At 35.2% G+C, this 20302-nt stretch overlaps 2 protein-coding genes across 2 annotated transcripts; both read left to right on the plus strand.

Moving 5' to 3' along the window:
* The first annotated feature begins 64 nt into the window (after positions 1-64).
* On the plus strand, positions 65-1465 carry LOC110116080 (probable aquaporin TIP5-1). The gene is made up of 2 exons (XM_020849534.2): positions 65-811; positions 899-1465. Exons 1-2 carry the CDS (start codon positions 434-436, stop codon positions 1280-1282), a joined length of 762 nt encoding a protein of 253 aa, XP_020705193.1. The 5' UTR covers positions 65-433; the 3' UTR covers positions 1283-1465.
* Positions 1466-9815: 8350 nt separating this feature from the next.
* Positions 9816-11059, plus strand: LOC110116075 (metalloendoproteinase 4-MMP). The gene has a single exon (XM_020849526.2). The coding sequence runs from the start codon at positions 10089-10091 to the stop codon at positions 10890-10892; it is 804 nt and encodes a 267-aa protein (XP_020705185.1). The 5' UTR covers positions 9816-10088; the 3' UTR covers positions 10893-11059.
* Positions 11060-20302: the final 9243 nt, after the last annotated feature.

The following is a 20302-nucleotide window of genomic DNA, read 5'->3' on the forward strand; positions in this document are numbered from 1 at the left end:
TTTGTGCGGAGACCGAACACATAATGTCGTCTGTAGACCATCCAGAATGTGTCACGTCAGTGGTACTGACCTGCGGTACCGAACGATACCGAGCAATACCGAGCCGTGGTACTGAGCACAGAGATGAAGTGATGAATTCTGGTTGATCTTCGGACGGCATTCGGCTTCCACGCAGAATAATTAATCCTCTTGTAGGGGTAAATGTAGTTCATTTGCCGAAATTTAACCATATCCCATAAAGCCAAAGTGCACACCGGTTCAGCAACGGTCGGGAAACGGCGACAAGTAATCGTTACGACTGCCCTTCCCATCGCGCCTCCTCGCCCAAACCCGCTCCCCTCCAATTTTAAAAACCATACAGTCTCATTTCTGCACTCTCGTCTCTCATCACAGAAAACCAAAGCTTCAAAACAACATAAAAAATAGAAAATTAATGGCTTCCACTGCCCGCTCTCAGTTATACGAATGCTTCTCCATTCCCACTCTCCGCTGCTGTCTCGCCGAATTCATCTCCACCTTTCTCGTCGTCTTTGCCGCCACCGGTTCCACCATTTCCGCCCGAATGCTGACGCCTGATGTGACATCCGACGCATCGTCTCTAGTGGCCACGGCGGCGTCGCAGGCCTTCGCGGTGTTCGCCGCCATATACATAGCCGCCGATGTCTCCGGCGGCCACATAAACCCTGCCGTCACTTTCGCCTTTGTTCTCGGCGGCCACATCGCCATCCCCACTGCCGTCTTCTACTGGATCTCTCAATTGCTAGGCTCCACTCTCGCTTGCCTTCTCATCCGCTTGGCCTCCGCTGGTCAGGTGAGCCCGAGCGCCTTCTCTCCCTCTCTTCACTAATCATATTCAAAACTTTCTTGTTGATGAACTAAATGCGCGCGCTTGACTCAGGCGGTGCCAACGACGAAGATAGCGACGGAGATGACGGGCTTTGGAGGGGCGGTTGTGGAAGGGGTGATAACCTTCATGCTGGTCTACACCGTTTATGTGGCGGCGGACCCGCGGGTGGCCGGTGGGAGGAAGGCCGGATCGGTAAATGGGCCGCTGGCGATCGGGTTTGTGGTTGGGTCATGCGTGCTGGCGGCTGGTTCGCTCACGGGGGCGTCCATGAACCCAGCTCGGTCCTTCGGTCCAGCCATAGTGAGCGGGGATTTTAAAAACCATGGGGTTTATTGGGCCGGCCCACTCATTGGTGCTAGTTTGGCTGCTCTGGTCCATCAAAATATTGTCTTTCCATCACCCTCTTCTTCCTCTGAAGACGTCTTAGAAGTTTAATCAATATGGTTAATCTATTTTGTGAGATATTAGACTTCATATTTGTTTAGAAGATATTAGACTTCTATTTTGTAACTCATAAATTTTTATTAAAAATTCCGTCGGGTTTCACAAATTACGAACGAAAATTTCGGTGAAAGTTTTATGCCGAAAATTTCATCGATACCGTGTGAATTTTCTGTAGTGGTATTTGATGAACATGTTTATCATATTGCAATCATGATGATGCATGTTGTTATATATGACTCAAGTGTGCCATTGCCATCATCAATCATCATGTAAACATCTGATAGGTTTTATTATCATATCCATATTATCAAATTATCTTATTTTCTTATTAAGTATTATGTTTTTATGCGCCACAAAAAAATATTCATTCTCAAGCTGCCAAAATACTAGGTAATAAATGCTAATGGACTGATTTAAAGGATGATATATGTGCTTTGATATGGATAATTGACTTAAAACTTATATTTATAAATTTCTTTCAAAACTATAAAACCGCACACTTTCATTAATATTCATTTAAATGTTAAAGTGAAAATAACAAAGGCAGGTAAAGAATGGGCGAGCAACACCAGCTTAGAAGGCTACTCAGAAAACTATTACAGAATTAAATCTATACATATAAAAAATATTGTATGATAATGTAACACCATATGAACAATAAAATATATCTATAGCATATTAACATTATTGTTGCGGGCTTGAATATACGTGGCGGTAGAGTTTACGAATTCACGTATGAGCGTTGGACGAATATTCAGCACACAAACAGAAAAGAAAATGAACACCAGGATTTTTACATGGAAAACCCGAAAGAGGGAAAAACCCCAGGGCCACGCCCAGTTGAAAAGTTCCACTAGTGTTTTGTAAATTACAAGAAGCTGATTTATCACACAAGTCAGGACGATCAGATTACAATCCGTTTCTTCTAACTTGAAATAAATTTACAAGATTTTGCAGAATTTAGTCGTCTCCCGAAAATCCGGCAGAGTTCCGGCGTATTCAGGTGGCGGAAAAAACTCCGGCTATGATCGAGGAGGAGATGATTCTCCCTTTCCCCTTCTTCTCTTCTCTTCTTCTCTCTCTTCTCACTTGAGTCCTCTTGTCAAGAATGAGGACTCTATTTATAGTTTTTCTGGAGTGGCATGACTTATAAACAGGTGTGAGATCATGGACGAATAGGGAGTGGTCGAATGGACGGCTGATATTGAACCCTTCAATTGTGTGCCATTCGTTGGACATTTGGAGGCCTTAGTGATGTCGGAATTTGGCGATCTTGGGCTCGTTGGATTTGTCTCGTCGAGCTATTCGATTATATTATAAGCTCGTTAAAATCGAAGACCGTTTGTTAACTCAAATTGAGGTTTGAACCTTCCAAGCGCTTTGGGTCCTTGATTTTGGACCCATTTGGGCTCGGATTTGGTTGAATTTGGTGTTGTTGGGTTCGTATTTCCGAGACGCTCAGTTTGACTGTAAGCTCGCTGAAATCGGAGTTCGGGTGCTTCCGGATTTAATTTTTGAAGTTTCCGGATTGGTTTTTTCCTCGAGATTCGTGCTCGATCAAGTTATTTCATGATGATGTATCAGTTGCTCCCCTATTTTCGGACGTCGAAGCTCCAGGAGTCCAAAAATATATGTTTTGAAAATTTGTAATGATCAAAATGCAAAAATTGCATTCCGAAAATTAAGTGTTCCTCGAAACTTGATCATAGAAGTCTTGTTGAGCTCTGAAAAAGTCAAAAATAAGTCCGGAATGTCGAAAAATGTATCTGGGGACCCCAAAAATGTCAAATTTGGACTTTTTGGGACGAAATTCATCCCCAAAACGGACCGGGCAGCCGACCGCCGCCGTCGGCGCAGAACCGCGGCCGCGCTCGTGCACTGCGGCCGCGAGCCCGCGCTTGGGCTTGCCCGCGTCATCGGTGCAGGCCTGAAGATTGATTATTTTTCTAGGGCCAAGATGGATGCTACAGCAAATGAGCTCGCCGAAGAGAAATCTATGGCTCACTCATACCTTGAATGAATATCTAACCTTAAGAATGAAGCGCACAGAAAACTTGGAGCAAACATGGGGCATATATGAGATCAGAGAGTAATAATACCTCTAAAATGCAGTAAAGAACAAGTAGTTTTTTTTTTTTCTTAAAAGCTGTTATAATATTTAAAATTTTACTTCATATCACTTGCCTCAGAATTGGGGTCACCGGAATTCTTTCTTTATTAACGTGAGCATGAAACAGATCTTGAAAGTAATGAAGTAATATGAATCTGATACTATTTTACTTCTTCATAGTTTGCATCATTTTATAATCTTCTATATGATTTTGTATTGGGGCAGAATGTTGGCCATTAAAAGAGAGGCATAAAGTTAAGTGTTATAGAGATGAGAATGCTCAGGTGGATGAATGATTTCACTCTTAGAGATAGAATGTGAAATTAGCATATTCGTGAAAGGTTTAGAGTAGCTCTAGTGGCATATAAGATTAGAGAGAGTCACCTTAAATAGGTTGGACACATAAAGCGTCTGCCTTCTGATGACCGTGTTAGGAGAGTAGATGTATTGATTTCTATGCTAAGAAAGATAGAAGTAGGGTCTTGGCTAGAAAATATTAGAAATGATTTTTTTTATTAAATTTAAATGAGAATTTGACTCTTAACAGGACAATGGAGAAAAAGGATTCATATAGCTTGACCTCACATACTGGGATAAAAAGGCTTGATGATGATGTTGTTGTTGTACATGATTATGCATTGTAAATGTTAAGTATGTTAAAGGGGACTTGGGAGTAGAGATTAGTGTTAGGGGAACCAGAAGGTGTTGGGAGATGGTTGTCGTGACGTCGTCCCTTTGGAATTTTGACAAATCTTTTATAGTTATATTTAAAGGGGATTTGTCACTTTAGTATTTTTGGTATTTACATATTTACAAGGGTAAATCAACTTCTAAGCTATTAAAGAAGAATTGTGCAATCCATCATAATATGTTTGTTGGGAGCTTATTTTGCCAACTAAAAAATGTTGTGTTCGAGATTTGCATTATTAGTAGTGTGTGTGAATTTGATATTTTATTTGCTCAGAAGTCTAAAAGGAAAGCTGCTTTAGTGATTCTTCTGGAGAGTCAATGGTGATTAAGGTTTCGTTTGGGACGGCTTTCTTATTACTTCTAAAATTAACTTTTTAGTAAAAAAAAAAATTTAACTAGAAAACTGCTTTAAGAAGCAATAAGTAAGTCATCCCAAATGAAGCCTAAACAAGATTTTGTTTTTGACATCTTTCTTATTATTTTGATTTTCAAATCATAATCATATTTTTTTTTACTACGAAGTTGTTTCTTACAACAACTTGTAAAAATTTATTTTCTTCACAGAAGTTTTACAACCACCTTTATAAAAAATTATACTCATTCCAAACAGATCCTAAATTATTTGCAGTGTGACACTTCGAAAGGATCTTATGGTTTACCTGCTGGCTTAATCTATTCCTTCCCTGTTACCTGTAACAAGGCAAAATGGTCTATCGTGCACGGTAAGCTATTTAATCACAGAAATAGCATATTTTCTTTTGCTCCTGTCATATTTTGTGTCTATATCAGAGCTATTCCAGCTGTTCGAAGGGTTGAGAAAAGGAAGATAGGAAGCTTACAATTGGGGAAGAACTATACTGTAAGTCTGTAACCAAAACCTCATAGGTAACCAACTTTTGTTGTTTGTTGATGACAAAGCACTCAATCTGAGCATCGGCACATATAGTTTACTATTATATAGTTAATCATTGCCATGACCAAAGTTAATCATATCAGGAAGCTTCAGAGTATTTGCATCAGTTTTTAGTTAGGATAGCTACCACATCTACTTCCACTTTAGTGGAAAATTTTAGCTTCACCTGCACTCAACTACTTGTTATGAAATTTGGATTTTTTTGTGTTTTTCTATTCTTATGATGATGATGTGTTGTTAATGCAACGGATAATGCCCTCTTGTTGTTGTTAGGGAATCAAATCATTGAGGTGAGATCAAAAGGGGCTGAATGCAGCCATCTCGTCTGGTTGAGATTTCGTTTGGGACAATTTTCTTATTGTTTTCTAAAACAGTTTTTTAGCATAAAATTTCTAGTTTAAGAATCTTTTGTACTAGAAAAACAAAACGCTTTAGAATTATTATAGATTTGAGGTCTTTGAAGATTTTGAGATATATATGTGAGGGAATGTTAGGGAGAGTTTAGAATAGATTTTATTGGTTTTGGGGTTGAGAGAAGCTAGGCTCAAGGCCAAGTGAATGTGATAAAAATTGTGTTGTGAGAAAGAAGAAATAAAGGTAAAAAGAAATTACAAAGGACTCTTCAAAGCTATGAGGGATCAAACACCAAGCTTCACCAATAAGTTGAGCAGCCACCTAGCCTTTCCACATGCGTACATTTGCATAAGAAAAAACATTTTTTAATCAATGAATGAAAAAAGTGCAAAGCAAAGTCCTAGCTATTTTTTCTAAGCCTAGACAATTTTGAAAAGCCTGCGAAGCTAATAAATACATATATTGTTGACATGTACTAATACTACGTGAAAGAAAAAAAAAAGATATATTAAATTAAATTAAAAGTTTTCAATCAGATTTGATCAATAAGGCAAGTAGAGTTGTCTTGAAATCAATTAATTTATAAATATGCTAGACTTAATGACCTGTACGGTCCATCTACCCATCAAAGGGCCTTTGATAAGCTTTAAATTATCTTTCCATAACATTTTCTTGCACATACTCTGTTGCATGATAAATAGCCCTGATCTTGATGTAGGGGCTTGGTATATGATATCGCCGTTGACTTTTATCTTGGCCATGCATCACTATAGAACATGTATGTTCAATAGTACTACACCTTACCTATCGACCAAGTAGAGGTGTCAATTTTTTAACAGGCCCCTAAACTGACCGTACCTAACTCGGAAAAATCTGGGTTCAGATTGACCTGGTTAGCAAACGGGTTGGGTTCGGATTTTTTTACGCCTTTTCAAAAACACGGGTCGGGTTCGGGTTAAACTTGAAAAACCTAAAATCAACATGAGATATAACCCAAAGTCGAGTCCATTTCCAGTTTCCAACCAGCGCAACTCGCGATGTTGCCCCACTGCCGTCGCTCGCACGGTCCAGTAAACTCCCGGCCCACTGCCGGGCGCTTTCCACTCACTCGCAACTTTGCGGCGGATCTCAATGAACTCTGCCCGCTACCCGCCACGGACTACAACCGGCAGACCCCGCACTCGGCTTGGTCGCACGGTCCGCGGACTCCGCCTTGCTGTGGAAGCTCGCGAGCTCCTCCCGCTATCGCGCGGCCATTTCGCCAACACTCACTCGCGCTTTTCAGCAAAATCTACAAAATCGGGTCGGGTCGGGTCCGGGTCAACGCGCTGCAATCGCCGCACGAGTCAGGTCCGGGTTGGAAATGTTCCGAACTGTTTGCAAAAAATTGGATCAAGTTCGGGTTGAACCACATAAATCCGAATCAAATTCAAAGTTCAACCCGAAACCCGACCAGTTGACCCCAAATTGACACCGCTACAAACCAAGTTAGCATAAGGTACTGTTCTTAGCATATATGTTTTAATTCAATTTTGGCAAAGATTTTTTATTTTCTTGTTTACATTTGATCTTTTTATTTTCTATATTAATTTTTAAATATATTCTTTATTAAAATATAAGCATATATAATAATCTTTAAAATTTTATTCAATGTTCAATGAATGTTCTTATTTTTATATGAATAAATTACATTATAATTTGTAATTAAATTTATTTGTATATTTACCAACTCCTTTTATAAATGCATTTGTTTTATCACATTATAATTTATAGATGTCTAAATCATCCAATCTTTTTTTTTATCTTATCTTTCATTAATCAATAATAATATAAATTTAATTAAAATAAATATATCACTATCTAATTATTAGATTCATTTAATATTATTAGCCTAGGTATAATCTAATAAAAAATAATCTAAAATAAAGTATTATGTATTTTGAAACACTTTTTTAACTACCTAACTCAAATTTAAAAATAATTCTTGCACTCATTTTCCTTTTACTTGTTTATTAATAGATATAAAGTAATATTTTTTAATATAACACTTTATTATTATTTTTCATATCCCTAATCCCCATCCACATTTATTATTATTATTTTTTTTTGTTTGCATGGGAGAATAGTTTTTATAACAACTTACACTTCCACCATAAAATAAACCATTGTATTTGTTATGTGTGAAATTTGATTGTTTTGTTCAATTTGGTTATTCCATTGTCTCGAACCTCAAAGTTTGTCGTGTTTTCGGGGGGTGGGGTTACCCCCTGCTTGGGTCTAGTGTTGTGTACCCAATAGAGAGCAGAGCACCGCAGCAATGCAAGATAGAAACTTTAGTGCCACAACATTGAGAGACGGACTTAACAGCTATCCTTCTCGTTTTTTCTCAAGGGTTGCATCCCTGGGTGGATATAACTGACTTTTCTCTTGCGTTTTTTAATTAGGATAAGAGCGAGAACGGTGTATGTGAGAAGAGAAGGAGAAAGTGAGATATATACTTATATTTTTTTAATTTTCATAGTGAATTTCTTGATATGATGTAGCTTCATAGTTTTTTCTCTAATTTGATTTTTTTCACGCTAAATCCTGTTGTCTTTTACTTTCTGATGCTTTTACTTTCTTGTTTGTTTCCTTATTGTGGTGTTTACTCCTCGTCCCCAACAGTCCAATTTTCCCAACTTAATCTTCGTTAGTTAAATGTTCGGTTATCCTCCAGACAAAGTGTCATCGCATCACCATCCCAATAGAATGGATCTAAACATTGACACGTGTCTATGTCGTTTGAAGCCACAATCACGTGAGAAGCACGTGTGGCGGCAATAAAGGTGTACTCATTTCTTAAAAAAAAAAAAAAAGTTTACATAAATACTTTATTAAATAGAAAATGTCTTTTTTAAATAAGAATTTTCTTATTCATTTTATTAATAAAAAAATAATTAAATTTTGAATATATTTATAAATTATAAAGTTCTAAAGATATTTATTGAGTTTTATGTATAAAAGTTTAAAATTATTGAGTTGATATTTTGACTTAAATTTTATGAAATTATTTCAATAATATAATTTAAATTTTGATTGTATAATCAATAAATTTTTTATAAAAAAAAAAAGTTATCAAAATAAAAAACTTTTTCAAACTTTTTTAGTTTAAAACTGAAGTTAATCTCTAATTAAATTCAACCAAATAATGACTTCTAATAAGTTGAAATATAAATTTTATTTATTTATTTAATCAGACTAAATGTTACCTTTATTATATTTTAATTGCCTTTTTTTCTTTTCCACCGAAAAAAGAGCAAAGGTCCCACGAACAATTGTAGTCATAAACGACTAATCAACTGGAGAAACTTGGACGACTTGAGTTTGCTCTCTCAAGGGCCAAAATTTCAAGAGATTATTACGTGCAAATGTATGGCTATATCTGGATTCCTTTGTACACTATATATATTTATACATAGTGTGTATAAAATGGAGTCTTGACGTAGCTCTAAATTCAAATTCCGCACATAATAATTTCTCCAAAATTTCTAACCTTGGAATGTACAAATATGTGTACACAGTGTTTATACAAGAGAGTCCTGACTTGGCTCTACGTTCGGACTCCACACGTAATAATTTCTCCAAAGTTCATGACCTTGGAATGTATAAATATGTGTCCACACTATCTACACGGTGTTTATACAAGAAAGTACGGACGTAGCTCTACGTTCAAATTCCGCATGTAATAATTTCTCCAAATTTCCTGACACTGGAACCTATCTACTTTCCTTGTCTTGGGATCGATATCTGAATCTGAAACCCACCAATAAGAACCTCTTCACTTGCCCTTAAAAAAAACCTCGACGAAAAATAAAGAACAAATCGAGTCTTACGTATACATTGTGTTTATATATTTGAGCGCTACCCCTAATTCCCCTCCCCACAACGACTTGAGTTTGCTCTCTCAAGGGCCAAAATTTCAAGAGATTATTACGTGCAAATGTATGGCTATATCTGGATTCCTTTGTACACTATATATATTTATACATAGTGTGTATAAAATGGAGTCCGGACGTAGCTCTAAATTCGAATTCCGCGCATAATAATTTCTCCAAAATTTCTAACTTTGGAATGTACAAATATGTGTACACATTATTTACACAAGAGAGTCCTGACTTAGCTCTACGTTCGGACTCCGCACGTAATAATTTCTCCAAAGTTCATGACCTTGGAATGTATAAATGTGTACACACTATCTACATGGTGTTTATACAAGAAAATACGGACGTAGCTCTACGTTCAAATTCCGCATGTAATAATTTCTCCAAATTTCCTGACACTGGAACCTAGCTACTTTCCTTGTCTTGGGATCGATATCTGAATCTGAAACCCACCAATAAGAATCTCTTCACTTGCCCATAAAAAAACCTTGACGAAAAATAAAGAACAAATCGAGTCTTACGTATACATTGTGTTTATATATTTGAGCGCTGCCCCTAATTCCCCTCCCCACAAAATAAAATAAAACCAAAGAACTCACCAATCATAGAAGCATCAGAAATCATCCTTCCAACCGTTACATAATTTGGTCACCAAATTTTCCATCATCTTCAAGTCAGAGAAAACTCCCTCCCTCTCCCACAAACATACTCATATTATATACATATTTAAATAGTATATATATGGTTTCCTCCTGTCAATATTAGCAATAAATTTATGAACTCCTTCACAAGACTTCCCCAATAAGAACCATGCCTTACAACTCCCTTCTACTTCACCTCTCCCTCCTCCTCCTCCTCCTCCTCCTCCCACCTTCCACGGCCTCCATCTCCTCCTCTTCCGGCTGCGGCCTACCCGACGACGAACCCCCGTTAAAATCCGTTCGCCGATTCGCATACTTCCCCGGCCAGCCTCGATGGTCTCGCCCTTCCCCTCTCCACCTCACCTACTCCCTCTCCCCCACGAACACCATAGACTACGTCAACCGCCCCGCAATCGACGCCGCCGTGCGCCGATCGTTCGCTCGATGGGCGAAGGTCATCCCAATGACCTTCTCCCACTCCAAAGACTTCCAAACCGCCGACGTCAAGGTCGCTTTCTACGCCGGCGATCACGGCGACGGGCAACCATTCGACGGCGTCCTCGGCGTGCTCGCCCACGCCTTCTCCCCCGAGAATGGCCGGCTCCACCTCGATGCGGCGGAAAGGTGGGCCGTCGACTTCAGCAAGGAGGAGTCAAAGGTTGCCGTTGACTTGGAATCAGTGCTGACTCATGAGATTGGACATGTCCTCGGCTTAGCGCATTCGACGGTGCAGGAGGCGGTCATGTATCCGAGTCTAAGCCCGAGGACGAAGAAGGTGAATTTGCGAGTGGATGACATTGAAGGAGTTCAAGCTCTGTATGGTTCGAATCCAAATTTCACTTTGAGCTCTCTTTTAGAGGCTGAGACTTCTGATGGTTTGAGAAGAGGAGGAAGAGCTGATGGTGGACTCGGTGAGTTGATCAGAAGTGTTATAATTGGATTCTGTTTATTTTTTTCTTTTATTTTTTGGTGAGCTGAGGATAATGGGGTTTTTTTTTTGGTTAATAGTTAGTAGTTGGGGATAGAGATTGATTAAGTTGATAATGATGTGATTAAGAGATGATAATAGGTTGATTGATTATTGTTTAGATCGATACACTGTACATGAATTAATTAATGGCCTTTTTTGTTTAAGGTCAATAGAAAGATTGATCATGTTGAAATGTTTAAATACAATATGAATACATTATTTTTTATTAATTTTATTTCATTTGTTTATGTTCAGATATTTACGAAGTTCCATTTAATATTTTTTTAAATTTTTTTATCAATTGTTTTATTTTGTATGATATTTTTAAGTACGTGAACCAATAAATTATTATACATTACTAAAAAAATAAAAAATAATATCAAGCATTTGCCCCACTACGGGGGTCGGCTACATGAATCCTTTTTCTTTATTCTGTTATGTTAAAAGTCAAATTCTCATTTAAGTCTAACCAAAAAAAAAATCATTTCTAATATTTTATAATCAAGTCTTTTTAGTTCTACATTTTACTTTCTTAACATAAGTCAAATCTAATATCTCTACTTTCCTAACCGGGTCATCATAACGCCGTCATTTTATGTGACCAAACCATCTAAGACGACTATCTCTAATCTTATCTTCCACTGGAGCTACTCCAACCTTTTCACGTACGTATATGCTCATTTCGTATCATATCTCTGAGGGTAAAGTCACTCATGCACCTGAGCATCGTCATCTGTGCAACACTTAACTCAGGATTATGCTTCTCTTTAAATTATTATGCATTACTGAAATAAAATTTTTATCCATGAAAATTATTTTTTAATTTCTAAAGTATCATTAAAAAGTAATATATTTTTACTTTCTAAGTATCTCAATCACTCTACAATAAAATAAAATCTTAATTACCTTTTAATACAATTAAAATTATTCATATTTAAGATATAATTCATAAACAAATGATAATTTTTCAAAAATTATATATGCTTCGAACTTAATAATACCAAAAAGGAAAAAAAGCATTTAATTTAAAGATGATAATTAATTAAGATCCAAATTAAAAAAGAATCCTTCTATGAAACTTTTGATTATTCAATGAGAAATAATTAAGACCATAGCTTAAAGAGTAATGGTGGTCCACTGCTCGTCTTTGTCAAGCAAAAAATTTTCCACAGCTTAATGGTCATTGGAACCCATTGAATTATCTAATTATAACTTTATGTAAAGTATTTTAAAAAAGTTATCAAAAAATAATTCTGAATATTTTAAATATTTTTTCTTTTTTTATTATACAATTTTTTTTTTCGTTTAATTATCCCTTTTTAAAATATTTATGATCTCTTTGGAACAACTTTTTAGTTGCTTAATTTTTCAAACAATAACTATAATATCATTTGGCTCCTATTTTTAGAAATTGGTGGTGGCAAGTTGTTTTTTGAAACCATAATACCTAAGTAATTTTCCCACAATAATGTTTTAATCAAATTTATAAAACGTTACAATGGTCCCAAATATATTCTTAGGCTTTATTTGAAAAGAAATTATTATGTGTGGACTCCGAACGTAGAGTTAAGGCCAGCCAGACTTTGATGTACACAGTGTGGACACACTACGTACAGTATGTCTGAATTCTGCATATAATAATTTCTTTCATTTAAGATAAATTTTTTTGTCAATACTTTTTGGCCTATTTCAACAAAATAAAAAAATAAAAGTAGATTTAGATAATAAAACTTTCTTAAAGAGAGCCTTAGTTATGAAAATTAAATTTCTATCATCAAACCTTTTTAAATTTAACGAATAATTATTGGCTAAATGATGTGTGGTCGCAGTCAAAACTCAAAAGCAAAATAGTGCAAAACAAAAATATCAAATAAACCCTTAGCCATGATTAGGTAATCACTTACTTAATAGATTTGTAATCTTAATTATAGTTGATAATGACGTGCTAGTGGGGTCCATCAGTATTGCCCGTCGCTATAGAGGAAGCGTAAAGAAGACATAATAATAATTATTAATGGATATTATAATATTTAAAGGCCTTTTATTTATGGCTCTTTTTATTGAGGGTTTTTTCAGCCCTTGAAAGCAACGGCAAAGACCCAGGCTTTGCTGCAATCACACGTGTCATCCTATGCGAGATATGTGGACCGTTGGATCGCTATTGTATGGTTAATGTAGGGCCTACAAGATGATCTTAGTGGGCCCCAACCCGTCATAACCTCCCGGCCGAAAAAACCAAGTCAGGCCGGCGGCCGAATGAACCTGTCCAATCACAACAAACTTGTCAAATTAGAATCTATTTTTTCCCAATTTTTTTTTAAAATAAATTGGGACAAATATCTGATTATATTTTGACTATGCTAAGTTTCGAATTTGCTAAATTAACTATAAGAAGACTGTATTAAAATTTGTATTTGATTTATTTTAAAAAAATTAATGACTATGCAGTATCGAAATTTTGATAAAAAAATATCTTAATTAAAAATTTGTATTGGTTTAATGATATTGATTATCGTTTGATGTGGTATATTTGTACAAATAAATTTATAATTGGTTTGACAATTTTTTCAATAATAAAATAAAATTTTACATATTTTATAAAGAATTTATTACTTGTTTTGAGAACATAATTTTGATCATTTGGTGTACAAAAGCTAAAATGAGATATCTATAAATTAATAAAGATCCATTTGGGACTATTATAAAAGTTGTTGCAGAGAAATTAATATTTTTTAAGTTGTTGTAAAAAATAGTTTCCTAGCACAAAATTTTTTTGAAAACGGTGAAAAAGTATGAGTTGAGTGGAAACTGGAAAGAGTGGCTTCGGTATTAAAAGCAAAGCAATAAAAAAGTTATTCCAAATGAAGTTTAAGGATTTGTTTGAAGCTGCTTTCTTGCTGCTTTTTAAGCAGCTTTTTAATACAAATTTTTTTATTTTTTTATTAAAATGTTGTTTTCAAAAGTAGTAAAAAAATCATCCCAAATAAAACCTAAATCAAACATCATAAAGCACACTATATTATGAACAAGAGCTTTAAATGTTTGTAAGATAAATATGTTATTGACTATTACTAAAATAAACTCAAAATATTTGTTCTTGCACGCGAAAAAACTTTTTCATTCAAAGTATTTGAAAGTAGCATATCTAGGCTTCTTTTGGGATAACTTTCTTAGTACTTTTTTAAAAGAATAAAAATTTTTTGTTCAAAAAAAATTTATAATAAAGCACTGCTTTAAAAAACTGTAAAAAAATGGTCCCATTAATCAAAGCATTAATCTTGCATCATAGAGGTTGATAATATAATTGCAAAAGATGTTGGACTTTTTCCATAATTTTAACTGTAATTGTTGAAATTGAGGCTGGTACTTAGTGTATAGTCCAACTTTCATTTTCAATTGGCCAACATCAACCTAACAAATCTCATCAAAATGGTTAATCAGTAGAATTGTAATGAGCTAAGTCTAGCAAAATATTATATTTTTTATGCTCATTCATTTATTTTCTTATCAAGTTTGAACATAACCCAAGTTTTAAAATTATTAAAGTTTTTTTTTTTATTAGTTCTCTTATAGAGTTTAGCTGAAATTGAGCTCTAGGCTTCATTTGAATGGTTCTTTTCATGGGCGGATTTAGCATGGGGGCCATGGGGGCACGGGCCCCCACTGGCCAGTTAATTGGTATCTAATTAAGACTAATTACTGTTTCCAAATTATTAATTGTTAATCTCGCATTGCTTTACTGATAGATATTATATTTTTAAATTAAATATATAATTAATATCATTTTTATTTTTTTATTTATTGATTTCATAATTTGATTATATTATATTTTATTTGTTAATTTAAAATAGAAATATATTTGATTATTATTTTCATAATAGGTATTTTGAAAACTTGGTGAAATATTTCATATGATGTTTTCAAAATTTTTTATAGACAGACTAATTTGATTTAAAAATTAAAAATATAAAAAGTGATCAATTAGGTTCTCTAAATTAAATGGTTGTTTTAAAAAGTAGAAAAAAAAAAGCAAAAAAAAAATTACAGATTATTTAATCATTTGATATATGTGATAACTTATAAACAAATATGCTTATAAGCGCATATTGTTGTTTCATAAAAGAGGTCCATATTGGAGTTCTCGGTCTCATGACTATTATGGGCCTCAAGCCCAAGGAGAAAAGCTCAAAGCCTTAAATTAATAATACGTTAAGCCCATCCCACTGTTTCCCTTCTCAAATTGTTGAAGAATACGAAACTATGACGGCCGCTGTCACCAATTTGGGCAGTCTTTTGGGTGCAGTTCGGTTAAGAAGGGAAACAAACAGTAACCTACAGCTGCTTCAAATCTATACTCCAGTCCCCAATGCTTCATGGAACAATCTCATCTCTTCCTCTCCACCTCCCAACTAGGGGTATCAATTTTTGACACAACCTGAAATCTTACTCGGACCCGACCTGGAAAAATCCGAATTCGAGTCAACCCGGTTAGCAAACGGGTTGGTTTCAGGTTCAGATTTTTGACCCGTTTGTAAAAACGAGTTGGGTTCGTGTTGACCTAGAAACCTGGAATCAACCAGAATTAGACCTAGGTCTAGGTTTGTTAACCCAGTAATTAATCTGGGCTCCCGCTCAACAATTTATAAATAGACCTCCTTTCTCATTGGAGGGAGGAGAAGGAAGCAATGAAGAGAAATCTAAGATCTCTTTTGCCACCAAGCTCATTCTTGACCACCGCCTAGACTTTCACCTGACCACCAACTGACACCGGACTTCCATCAGAGCACCGACTAATGCCTGGACATATGTCAAACCATTAATGGAGTCCAAACTTCCACCTGAGCGAGCATCATCGGACCTTCACCTGACCTCTGTCTATCACTAGATTTTAACCAAACGGTTGATTATTGTAATATGATTGTCCTCGTAAACGATTCAGTCAACTGTAATATACTCAAACACTAGTTGAATCATTTCAACTGGGTGTGGCCCCGTGATTTTTCTCCTTTCCAGGGTTTTCCACCTAAAAAATTTTGTGTTATATGTTTGTGCGATGGATATCGGTATAACGCTCATCTTGGTTTATACATTTCTATCTTTACTGGGCCAGCTTTTGTTGAGGATAGTCACATGATTTTTTTATGGGTGTTTTGTATGGGCTAAAGCTTTGCAATAAATTTTGTATTCAGAACATCGTTTTGGAGGCTGCATCGTGTTTTGACAGCCTGGTGAGTCTTGATATTGATGATAGTAGGTGTGGCCCTGATCTGTTTTACATCAGGAGAAATATTAAAGATGAATTGAAGTCATTTTCTTACTCATATTGTTTTATTAAGATGGAAGGCCAGGAATGCTATTGCGCAGGCCTTGGCCATTTTGGGTAGTGTTTAAGGATTATAAGGAGCTTTTTCTGGATCAGTTGCATGTCTATGTTCAAGGACTAGTTAAATTAGATCAAATTGGTTTTTCTTATGTTTGTCATTAATGTCCGGTTGTTTTGCGGGTGGTTTTGTTTTGCTCTGGTTACTCTGGCCCTCCTTTTATGTGAGGAATTGTGCTGGATTCCTGTTAATTGTTTCCTGGTTTTGCTGGCTCATCCTGTTTCAGGTGGCTTCAGGATTAATATTATTTTCTTTGTGATTTGTCTGTGTTGGGCTGTGCTTGTTGCTGAGTTTTGTTACTTGCTGTTGTTACTGGAGCCTCATAGTTTTGGTGAGGCTGGTGTGGTCTTTGTGTTATGTGGCTTGCTGTTGATTCGGCTGTGGAGCTGGCTTTCCCTTTTGTATTTTTTGGTGGTGTGGAGTTTCAACTTGGGGAATCTTAATCCTTGCATTGTTGGCTGGGTGTGGAGGATTAACTTGGGTAATTTGATGATGTGGAGAAGTTGGCATTCTATGGTGTATTATATGGGGGTGTGAAATTGGCTGGTTGTGTTTTACTTGGGGAAATTGGTGGCCGTCTGGAATTTCTTTGTTCTTCTCTCGCCTGAGAGATTGTTTCTCTTTCCCTAGAAGTCGTATAATTGCTGTCGTCGTATACCTGTTGTCATCATCTTGGTTAGTTGTTGGTACCGGTGGGTTTTTATTGCCTTTAATGTTTTCTACTATTATTTTTTGTTGGTTTTTTGTGGGCTTTTTGCTGCTTGTGCAGGTTGTCTGTGCTGGTATAAGGGATTTTTGGATTTTTGTTGGAAAGCAGTTTGTGATGGATAGGATTTCTTTTCTTCCCTCTTTTTTGGTGCTCATTCTTAAGCACCGTAGAATGTACCTAGGTTGTTATGTATTTTTCTGTAGTAAGGACCTTGTGCTCGTAGGTTTTTTTACCTTTAATTTTATAACTCTTATGAGTAGTAGTGAGCGCGAGGTCCTTTTAAGTACTTTGTAATTTTATCATTAGTTAACGCGTAGGCCCCTCCGTGGTTTTCAATTTTAAAAAAAAGGATATCCATATAACGCTGAAACATAAAATTCAAACTCTATCATCACATATAGTCTAGCCCACAACAATGCTATATTTATTTTCTTATGTTAAAAATAAGTGGAATGTAGACCGGGGAGACTACAGCATGCTTACATCCCATGCATGAAGTGTATCATACCAGACCTTGAAGAAAGAGGATTACCGAACAGATCACTATGATCGAATGCATAGAAGATTGGAAAGAATGTTTTAATTAGTTCTGAAATCATTTTGTAAAGAAAGAAAAATAACAATAATAATGATGAAAACCTGTAGTAAAAAATAAAAGAGATCTAACAGATAGATTTTTGAATCCAGCCACGCACCCTCTTCTGTTGCTATGTAGCGCAATAGAATTCTTCTGTACGTTTCACAGCAACAAATAAAAAGCTGCAATGGCATACCCTTGGAAAGAACATAAAGAAGAATCTTGGATTCTTTGACGCCTCCTGCAACCTGCAATTGAAGTCCTGCACGTTTCTTAAACAATGGCAAGACATCTCTCTGCCTCTCACTATTTTTCTACAGAAGAATAATAATCAGATCGCCAATGTTTTTCTTGAGAGCCAGCTCAAAAGATCAACGCAGAGGGGAAGAATGAATGATCGTTAATGGGGCGGTAAGCTTACGTGGTGAGGGGAAGTAGATGACCGAAATAACTGGAAAGAACACAACTCTCCTTGGCCTATTAGTTGAGAGCTAAGGTTTCCAACTAAGAGGTCTAAGGTTCGAGTCTATGTGTATGGGTCGTGTGTGTGAGTTTATCTTAAATGGCCTAAATGTCCACACACACACACACACAAAAAAAAAAAAAACTGGAATAGCAGGAGATCATTAGAATAACTATTTCATCCATACCTCCTAACTTCAAAAGAATAAAATGAAAAATTGGACAAAATAAAGGAAAATTGAAGAATCTCTGTTCATATCATTCCAACTAGTCTTAACCCATCCAGACATCCACTGCCCTGAAATCAATAAAATCTACATGAGCTAAAAAGTTGAGCAGTAACTCAAAATCATTAAAGCTTCCAATTAAAAGCTTAAAGAATCAATATGCATGCATGCTAAGTTCAGTTAATATAATCAATAGCATTCAATTTTATTAATGATCACTTAATATTTGTAAGGCTGAAAATGATTAACAATAATATAGTTGATACGATAATCAATAAATTTGTAAAGTAATCATATTGAGATCATTCATAAATCAACAAAGAAATTATAACTTGCAGCCTTATAGGAGTTAATATCACCAATTTTTTTATATTTTACTATTATTAATCATATGTATCATATCCAATATATGTACTCATTATAATATATCTATCAATGTTAAATATGTACATTATAATTCCATATATCAAAATTATTATTACCAACATTCTTCAATATATGAGTCATCAAAGAAGAACTCCAACTTTATTGTAGTGTTTTCATCTTTCCATATGTTCTTTCATATCATTATATGATATAATTATCATTATCATTTTCATTACTACATTGTTATTATTTTATCATATTAGGTGGCTTTCAATAAATCATTAAGATTTATCACTCTATGTTCATCGGTGTAATCAGTCATCAGTTACAAGCTACAATCGGGTTAACACTACAAACCATATTTAAAGGAAAGTCAATTGACCCACCCTAATGCGTAGGGTATTATATTTTAATAGACAGCTCGTATTAATTTATAGTGTTAGCAACCAGCCTTCCTTACTACCACGAAATGTGTTATAATGTATGAAATGCAACATAAAATGCTTAATTCTATAAAATACAATAAAGTTTATATACCAGTCTATAGCTTTAAAAAACTAAAAATTTTATTTTACCTACGAAAATTTAATAATATTACAGTCAAAATATCTATAATAGTTATATTTATCATATAAAAAAGTTACAAGATAAAAGAGCAATAAATCATGAGAAAATATATTTTTTTCATTTTATGAGAGAATAAATACGCTGAACTTTAAAAAAAAACGTGAAACTCAAAATCATTTAAAACTAAAATGAAATTTGATTTACTTATAACTATTAGAAGAAATATTCGAATAAAATTAAAAGATGAAAATGCCTCGAATATCTTTCTCTCTCCTCCATCTCTCTTCATTCCTCTCCTCCCCACCTCTCTTCCCTATGTGGCAAGCCTCGATAAAAGAGGCGATGGAAGAGGTGACAAGGATATTTATAATAAAATATATTTAAAAATGTTGTTAGTGGCCTAGCGTCACAGAGCTAAGACCCACCATTGTATATCAAATTAAGAATCATTGTGGAACAGAGATGACTCAAACATCACAGTTGCAGTTTTAAGTTCCGCTATGCTCTCATCTAATGTTGGTGCTCCTAAGCACAGTGTCGAAGCTCTTAAGTTCAAACAAAAACTCAATTTTTCATATTTTTTCTATTTTAAAATATCTTTTATATCATTAGGTTGTTACATCAATTGTAGTGAGCCAAGCACGATGGAAATTTAATTAGGTGTTGTTTAAGAGAGGATAAATGTTATGCTTTATAGAACTTGAATCTGACCCATTTATAAAATAGGCTAACTCGAACCTGGAAATATTTTGGTCGGATTCTGATTGTGTTTCAAGTCGGATGAAATATTGACACCCCTAGCTATTTGGTTCGATGATTTTGTAATTTAATTCCATGCCCCAACGCTTATCCCTCAAGTGATGCAGCATTAGTAGCGCTTTAGTGCCAATTTAGAAGCGTCGTTGCGCCATTGAATTGCGTAATTTTGCAAATTAATTCATGCCCTGAAGCCATTGTCTTGAGAATCTTAGATCCATGATGCATTAGTAGCCTATGATCTTAAATTTAAAATTTGAGATTTAGTTCTTGTTTGGGAAAGCTTCCTTACTGTTTTTTAAAACAGCTTTCTGCTATAAAAATTTATAGCTCAAAAATTTTTTATACTAAAAAATTAATTTAAAAAC

The sequence above is a fragment of the Dendrobium catenatum genome, unplaced genomic scaffold (genome assembly GCF_001605985.2).
Source record: "Dendrobium catenatum unplaced genomic scaffold, ASM160598v2 fragScaff_scaffold_1639, whole genome shotgun sequence".
NCBI lineage: Eukaryota > Viridiplantae > Streptophyta > Magnoliopsida > Asparagales > Orchidaceae > Dendrobium > Dendrobium catenatum.